At 34.4% G+C, this 9,422-nt stretch overlaps 1 protein-coding gene across 4 annotated transcripts in view; it reads left to right on the top strand.

Annotated features, from left to right (window-relative positions):
- Positions 1–9,422, top strand: part of LOC107739978 (zinc finger protein 618-like) — a 68,061-nt gene that overhangs the window by 11,955 nt on the left and 46,684 nt on the right. For all 4 annotated transcript variants that reach the window (XM_016552247.1, XM_016552246.1, XM_016552244.1 and 1 more), the window contains exon 3: positions 4,786–5,059. In XM_016552247.1, coding sequence (XP_016407733.1) covers positions 4,819–5,059 — 241 coding nt within the window. In that variant the 5' untranslated portion in view covers positions 4,786–4,818. The remainder of the gene's footprint in view (positions 1–4,785; positions 5,060–9,422) is intronic.

Here is a 9,422-nt window from a genome sequence, read left to right as displayed (position 1 = left end):
GGCTCGGTTTGCGTTTCCACTGCAGTTCAGTACCGCTTTAGAGTGGGCGGGATTATTCACATGTCGTTATAGTTGCGACGCCTCTACTACCACGACTCCTAAAAAAAACTAAAGAGTAGAACATTTCAAAAGCTTCCTTAGCTTCCGAATACTGAATGCAAAAGCTGCCTTCAGTATTCAGACTGCCTTCGAACTGTTTTTAGACTAACAAAGTTTTGAGTTCTGAAACTTACAGGATGCTTTTATAGTACAATGATATCTTATATGTCAAAAGATCAAGGGAATTTTGGTTCCTCAGTTCATGACCCCTTTAACAATATCGCAAAAAATGACAAATGAAAGTAGAGTTTGTCTGTTATTTTTTGTGAATGCACATCTTAATTTGATGTTTATTGTATTTTTGTAAGTTATCTCTGTAATTGAGGCTACGTTTACACTAGTGCATTGTCGTTTTTATATTTAAAAAAAAAACAAAAACCCGAATTTGTGGATTTTAGCAAAAAATACCTTAATTTGTGTTCCGAAGATGAACGAAGGTCTTACGGGTTTGGAACGACACGAGGGTGAGTAATTAATGACATAATTTTCATTTATGGGTTGAACTATCCCTTTAATGTTTTGATATCTGGAAAAATCATATAACTTCCTACAACTCATTTAGTGTTCTTTTATTTCCAGTTGCATTTGACACAAGAATCGATCATGTAGCTCTTATTTGTAGTGTATGTGGTTGCAGTGTCTCAGTTTTTGCTGGGGTGCAAGTAAAATAATAACAGTGCAGGTTATAAGGTGGGGTAAAATTGATGAAATAACAGCTAGCCGTACTGCATTAACCGCAGCAGATGTTCAGTCCTCTGATCTCTGCTAGACATGAGCAAGTATCGGACGATTAAAGCTCCGGGGGAAATAATGGAACATCCAACAAAATGAAAAGCCAGGGAATGTAATTATGAATGCAATAATTCAAAATGAAGCATTTATATATTGTAATAAATGATAAATAACCATAATTTGAATTAATACATGTATAAATAAAATGGCAATGAATAATAATGTAATAAATGCACAACACACAATTATGGGGCTGTAATGATTTTTTTAAATTTTTTTAAGTGTTTTACAAGTGTACATATCTGCCCTGATCTCTCTCTCTCTCACACACACACACACACACACACACACACACACACAAACCCCTCTCTTTAGTTTTTTAGTGTCACAATGGAGCAGGTTCAGTCTCTTCATCTCCTGCTTGTTTTGCAATTTTGATTTCCATCAAAAATTTAATCACGAGTGTTTAAGGGCTCAGCGCTGGCCTGTGTGCTGCCCTGAATTTCTAATTTTAGTCTATTCTTTCAGGATTTATTTTTTGTATAATTCAAGTATGCTTTTCAATATCTCCCAGTTATTAAATTTTAATTCAGAGATCATTAGCATATAAATTGAAAAGGCTTTTTTGAGTTGCCCACTCGGCTGAAATTTAAGAGGAGATATTTCTTTTTTCACCACTTTCATTTAAATGTAAAATAGTAAAAAGAAAAAAAATATATACAAACAAAATAAATGAATTTATTTATTTATTTTTACTCCTTTTTTTATGCCAGTGTTTTTCATGACAGGAACGTATCAGTGTGTTCTGGTTCAAGGAAACTAGGGCTGTCAGCCTAATCTCTTCCAGTCATCTCCTGAAATAGCCTGAGAGTAATAAATTCTCATTAGATGACAGTGTTGAAATTCTGCTCATAGTTACCGCAGTTCAGAGCAGGTTTTCGAAGTGAATCAGTGAAAGAACGTACCTGTGCACACTAATAATGCCTCCTGGCTCTTCTTCTGATGGACATACCTGTAATTAAGAGGTGCTATCCACACTGTTCTATATATTACTTTCAAAATTATATAATAAATGATCTGTGGAGTATTTTGAGCTGAAACTTCACAGACACATTTTGGGGACACCAGAGACTTATATTACATATTGTAAAAAGGGGCATAATATGTCTCCTTTAATAGTAAAACATTGAAGCTTAGGTTGTAACACATTCTAAAAACCAAGTTAGACCAGCTAGTGTCTGGTTTGTTGCTTGAAACCAACTAGTATGTTTTAAAACACAGCTACCAGCACAAATGCAGATGATTTATTAATTAAATCAATTATCTGTATTTTTGTTTGGCCGATGAGAGTCAGAAGTAGGACTTTTATTTTGACAGAATGCAGATGCACAGGACCATCCATTCTCCATCTTTATTATTATTATTATTATTATTATTATTATTATTTTGTCTTTAATAGTTTTATCTAATAATGAAAAGGCAAGCACTATGATTTTTTTAAGTATATGTATATACATATAATTAAGTCCTAATAAACATTTATCTCTAACCTTGCAAACTTTAGCAAATCCAGATGTTAGATCTTATGGACTGTGCACTGAATCCTGTATTAAGAAAAAAAGTAATCTGTTAAAGATGCAAGGTGTAAATCCGATGCGGAGACTTCTGTTCTGAACTTCAACTTTGCTGGACTATTTCATGTTTGCAGCTATCATATTTGTTATATTCACCATGTACTGCAAATATAAATTGCTGTCTGATGCTTTTTGTCAAAGGAACTATTAAATTACGGTAGCAGCATTCGTGTTAATCTACTTGTGTAATGTGCGTTTCTTTATCAACAAGCCACCAATTCAATACTTTTGTATGCTGTTAATAATGTAGTATTTAGTAGCCAAATTTTAAAAAATCATATTGTTTTAAAAATAATAAAGTACGTTAAGCACAATAATAATAATAATAATAATAATAATAATAATAAAAATGTTCCTTTTTGTTTTTGTTGGCTGTTATTATGAACAGTCCATTAGTCAGCAGATCCATTGTAAGCACTGACTATCACAGCCACAGTTCGGCAGCTTTAATTGAATCACCGACTCACAGATCAGTTCAGGTTCATTTGTCTGCACATGACCAAAAGTGCTGAGATCTTTGTAATTGGTCTGTCCATTTCCACCAGTTTGTTTATCTCACTCAGCCGTTTGCAGGCATAACAGGTGTGCATTATCACATTATTATCACACGGTAATGAGTCGATCATAGTGCGATAGAGGCATCAACTCCTGTCCCGTGAATTTGTCCCCACCTCATCAGTATGATTGTAGTTAGGGATGTAACGATTACCGGTTTGACGATAAATCATGATACAATTCCCCACGGTTAGTATTACCGTTTCATCTTTTAATTATCATTGAAACCGCAATAGATTACCGCAGTTTGAACAGCTCGCGATAAATAAATACTGTTCAGCATAAAGCACAGTTTTAAGTAACAGTCTCACATGCACACATCAGGCAGAGTAGTTTTGTTTTGAGTGAAAACAGGGCGGAAAAGCTGGGAGGTTTTTAAAAGAGTGCTAAGGGAATTATACAAATAAATATATTAATGAATAAAATTATTTGTAACATGAATTTCTATTGTTTTGTTCATTGAACGAATGAACTAAACAATAGAAAAATATATATGTGATGAATATAATATAGTCATCATAGTCATCATTTTCACACATATATATATATATATATATATATATATATATATATATATATATAATAAGATATATATAATTTTTAAAATTTGTATTTCAGTTTTAGGCATTTCAGTTCATCAAGTTAAACACAATTATTTGACAGTGTTATGTAAGAAAAAATAGTGATGATTATGCATTACTCAATCTCATGTTTTGCCATGGTTCACATTTTTGTGCCTTTTTTTTTATTTTGCATTTTGTGCAGAAGGAACTGCCTCTCTTACCTCCTCAAAGAAAACTTTGAAGCCCTGAACCACAATGTGTGGTCTCTCTCCCTCTCCCTCCAAAAAAAACTTTTCTCTCTCTTCAAAAGCTTTTTTTATTCTCTTTCAAAACTCTCTCTCTCTTTTTTCTCCTTCCCCAAGAGGCACCACCACAAGAAAGAGAGAGTGGGGAAAAAATGAAGGTTAGCTGATAATTAGCATGCAGTACCAAATGTTAGTGGCACCTGGTGGCGTGGACTGGTACTGCAAGCTAACTGTTAGACGTCTTTCTCTCTCTCTCTCTCTCTCTCTCTCTCGTTGCCTCTTGAGGGGAAAAAGTGAGGAGAAAGGGGGGGGGGAGTTTTTGAAGACCCCCCCACAGAGAGGGGAAAAAAGTTTCAGTGAGAAAAAAATAGCTCGGGAGTAATGTAATAGAAGGGGGAAAAAAATCCACCTGATATACCCCCCCCCATCCCCCCATGTTGTGGTTCAGGGTTTCTGTAGTAAACACTCCTGGTATATACAGACACTTGCACACACACATTCTGTAGACTGCAGATGCATGCATCAAGCTGATTTTATTTCTCTGCAGAGAGTTCTGAGCGATGCACATATAGTTGTGGTTATTCTCCTAAACATAAATCTCTGCTTTTCTGCACTGTTATGAAGGTCTCCCACACAGAAGGGAAATACTGTATGCTTGTAAAATACTTCCTCTGCATTGCTGAATTCAACATGAAATTAGATTAGGCTGCTGTGTGGAGTTTCTGAATTTGCTTTGATTGGTTCTAGTTTTTCTCTAACATTCTTCTTATTGTTCTCTAATAGTTTTCAAGACATGAATTGCCCCACATGCACAGTTGTTGGAGCTTTGAGCGTCTATATTTTGTTACATATATTGAAACATGTTAAATTTACACACACACATTATATATTTAAATTATAATGTATGTAGAAATATTTAGCTCTCTCGCTTAAAACCCCGCTCCTGTTTTTGTGCAGTTTCCTTCACTCTTGCTGATCAGACCTGGAGTCATGAGTTGTCAGGAGGTGCCGAACCCCAGCCAGGAGCCGAAGGACACGGCTGTGGTCCCCACAGAGGCCGGAGCCACACAGGCAGTGCCAACAACGTCCCCGAAGCTTCCCTCAGTGAACGTAAAGACCGAGGTGGCGTCTCCCGTTGAGTCTGTGGCCAGTAACGGCAAAGCGAGTGATGGCAACATACCTGCTGAGATCTGTGTTGTTTTGGGAAGCTCTCGTAACTCTCAAACACAAGGTACAACTCCAGAAGCATGTTTAGTAATGAGATGCTAATGGGTGCCATATGTGTATGTAAGCTACACATGCACTACTGATTTTTAGTTATTCGGTTTGGAATTATTATTATTTTTTTTTAGTGAAAGAATTCGCAGTAACACTTTAGTATAGGGACCGGTTCCTACTATTAACTAGTTGCTTATTAGCATGCACATTACTAGCATATTGGCTCTTTATTAGTACTTATAAAGCACATGTTCTGCATGATCATATTCTACATCCTTAATTCTTTAGGCAAGAGTTTGAGGCAAAAATTGTAGTTAATAGTGAGAATTGGACCTTAAAATAAAGTGTGACCGAAATCTCTTCTGATCACCATGGCTGCATTTATTTGATCAAACACAGTAAAAACGGTAACATTGTGAAATGTTATTATCATTATAATGACTGATTTCTATTTTAACCCCTTAAACCCAAAGTGTTCTGTCGACCTATGTACTGTAGTATGTCAAATGGTATGACATCATACAGTTCAGATAGTCGTGTGCCTATGTCATTTGAAAGGTTTCACAGAGTAGAATACAGAAAGCATAATTGTCTTGGGCTTTTAACTTTTAAACATGAAGTTATGCTCAGACTGTAGAAAATTACTTTCATTACATTACTTTCATTTACAATACTTTCAGCAGGTTCTCCCGATTAAAAAGTGCCTGAACTCACTATGATCTGTCACTTAGATCTAAAGATATTCCTTAAGGAGTTACAACAAATGTATGTATTTATTTTCTTAACAGAATTGGCAAAAATTGGTATTGGCAGGTCACACTTGAAGAAAAAAAAAATGGATATTAGAATCGGCCAAGAAAATTGCCATTGGTGAATCTCTAATATGAACTTGTTTTCTTTGCATTATTTTTAAAACACTGCATCTTTTGTTATTTTGACAAGTTGTCATTTTCTGCAATTTATCAAATGATACCTTTTAAATGATACCTACCATTTGACTAGCCTTGCTACAGTTTTGGCGTTATGAGTCATTACTTTTGTGTATGTCACTCAGAAAAAGAAAAAAAAACTCCATGCCATGGGTGTCAAGGGCTTAAAAAAAGCTACCTTGGTTCCAAATGCTATAACTTTTGATTACTTTATGCTATCACCACAAAATTTGATTTAGATGCATCTCACATGTAAGGGAATTTTCCTCCTCCGTTATTTCCTTCCTGAGATATTGCATGTGAAATAAGAAAGACAAGAGGAATTTCCCTTGAGCACACTGTTGTTTTTTTTTTGTTGTTTTTTTGTCTTATCAACAATTTCTCAACAGGAAAATGTCCAAATGCAATGCAAATCTATTTTCTAAAAATCTTAAAGGTTTTCTGTCAAATGATACTTACCATTCGACTCTCATTTTGGAGTTATGAGTCATTACTTTTGTATGGAAGCCCGTTCCCGCCACTTTGAGAAAAAATATAATTCTGTAAGTCATAAAAATGAGGTACTTTCTCATAATTATGACTTAGCAAGATGTTATTATGAGAACGTTTCTTAACATAATGAGAAACTAAGTCATTATTATGAGAAAGTTTCTCATTTCGAGAAAGTTTCTCGTGTATGAGATTTTTTCCCCTGAATATTATAATATATTAACTCATAATTACGAGAAAGTTTCTCATTATTATGACATAGCACGTTGTTATTATGAGAACGTTTCTCAATATAATGAGAAACTATGTCATAATAATGAGAAACTTTCTCGTAATTATGAGTTAATATATTATAATATTCAGGGGAAAAAATCTCATACACAAGAAACTTTCTCGAAATTAGAAACTTTCTCATAATAATGACTTATTTTCTTTAAATAATGAGAAACTTTCTCGAAATATTGAGAAACTTTCTCGAAATAGTGACATTTTCTTGAAATAGTGACTTGTTTTCTCGAAATAATGACTTAAAGGCAGGGTTTTGGTGATTTCAAATATCAACATTGGCTACCAGAAATCACTTACTCTGCCTTTAATCCATGCATACGCAACGTGATGGCACACTAGCGAGTAGCTGCATCTGTTGGTCAAAGCCTTGCAGGAACACCTAAAGTGTATAATCTGTCATTATTTCAGATAAATTATCTGTATGTAGTCTTTCGTTAATTTGTAGCACCTACCAACAAGTTACTCTGCCAGACAATGATAGTTCATGGCTTCAAACAAATATAGAGGAATATATTCCAACAAAAATCACATTTATGAAGAAATGAAAGCCAAAACACACATAAATTTACTGAATAGATGTTCATTTCGATGATTTGTTAGTTTTATTAGCTGTCACTTTCATGCATCACATGCATAGGCCCACAATGTTTACAGTAGCCCAAACTCATCTCGCTAGCACAAAGCGTAGTTGTTTGTTACCACGACAACCGCTTGGTCTTCAGCGTCCCACACATAGACTGTATAAAAACATGGACGTTGTGTCCGTGACGTTACCCGTAGGTTTCCGAAGAGCGTTTTTGAAGCCTAAAGTAGGCGGAGCCGGCCATCGCCATCTTGGCAGCGTGTCACCGCACGTCACTCCCGGATCGAAATCGGGCAATCAAAATCAATTTTAACATGAGGAGTCTATGGGACTGACTCCCTTTTGGAGCCAGCCTCTAGCGGCCAGTCGATGAATTGCAGTTTTAGTCACTTGCGTGTTGGTTTCACGAGAGAGACCGGAAGGTTGCCACTTACAGGCAAGCATAAGAGCCCAGAATTTGAACGCAACACCCAAAATTGCACGTTAAGCGTTTTCCTATAGAAAATGCATAAGTGTTGCTGTTTTGCGTTGCATTCATATTTTGGGTCCTGAATTTGGTTCAATGTCTTTGTACTTCAAGCCACGTTAAGCATTTTTTACGTTAAGCGTTTGTCCTGCAAGAAGCGGGACGCTGAAAACCAAGCAGTTGCCGTGGTAACGAACAACGACGTTTCGTTACCACGGCAACAGCTTGGTCTTCAGCGTCCCGCTTCTATCAGGACAAACGCTTGAAGTACCAAGAAATCTGTATTCTACAACATTTCTCATTATTATGAGAAAATAAGTCATTATTTAGAGAAAAGTCATTATTTCGAGAAAGGATCTCATTATTTCGAAAAAATAAGTCATTATTTCAAGAAAGTTTCTCATTATTTTGAGAAAATTTGTCATTATTTCGAGAAAGTTTCTCATTATTATGAGAAAATAAGTCATTATTTTGAAAAGGTTTCTCATTATTTTGAGAAAATAAGTCATTATTTCGAGAAAGGTCATTATTTTGAGAAGGTTTCTCATTATTTTGAGAAAATTAGTCATTATTTTGAGAAAGTTTCTCATTTTGAGAAAATTAGTCATTATTTTGAATGTCTATTCATTAGTTTCTCAATATAATGAGATACTAAGTCATAATTATGAGAAACTTTCTCATTATTATGACTTAAAGAAAGATATTTTTTCCTCAACTGTGGCGGAAACGGGCTTCCATGAGTGTCAATCAGAGAAAACAAAAATCTCTAAAAATGCCTTCAGGGCTTAATGCATTGTAAAATGTAATTTATTCCTGTGATCAAAGCTACATTTTCAGTAAATTAAAAAAAAAAAAGTCTTTATGAGAAGAGACTTATTAAACATTAAAATAATTTTTTATATATAATAGTACTAATAATTATTCAATTTTTTGACTGGTATTTTAGGTGTAAAAGAAAAAAAAAGGCTTGCTCACTGAATAGTGTGAAATACTGTATTTTACTGTACTGTTATTCTAGATGTTTTCTAACCACAACACAAAACGCAAAAACGCTAATAACTTGTGAAAACATTGTCAACATTTTTTATTTATTTTAAATTTTTTGTGTCCTTTTGTACCTTGGGATATTATTGGTAATAATTTTATTCATTCAGTGTTAAACATATTAACTTTTTACACACAAAAGAGGTATTTTGTTTGGGTTGTTCACATAATTACAAGTGTTTAAAATCAAAACATTTTTGTCTATTGGTGGAATGCCAATCCTAATATGTAACCCTGGACCACTAGTCATAAGGGTCAATGTTTTTTACATTGAGATTTATACATAATATAATAAGCTTTTCATTGATGTATGGTTCGTTAGGATAGGACAATATTTGGTCGAGATACAATTAGGCATGGGCCGGTATGAAATTTTGACGGTATGATAACCTTAAGCAAAAATATCACGGTTTCACGGTATCATGGTATTGTCATTACTGCTCTAAAATGTTATTTTTAAATGACTGGGTAAAAAAATAAATAAAAAAAAGTTTTTCTGCTGAACACTATATTTTGTTTTTGAGCAACATACAGAATATTAGGAACAGTAGAATTTGTTTATTTTTTCTTTGATTTG

This window comes from Sinocyclocheilus rhinocerous, unplaced genomic scaffold (assembly GCF_001515625.1).
Source record: "Sinocyclocheilus rhinocerous isolate Xijiao unplaced genomic scaffold, SAMN03320098_v1.1 scaffold285, whole genome shotgun sequence".
Taxonomy (NCBI): Eukaryota; Metazoa; Chordata; class Actinopteri; order Cypriniformes; family Cyprinidae; genus Sinocyclocheilus; species Sinocyclocheilus rhinocerous.
This window is presented reverse-complemented; position numbering and strand designations above follow the sequence as displayed.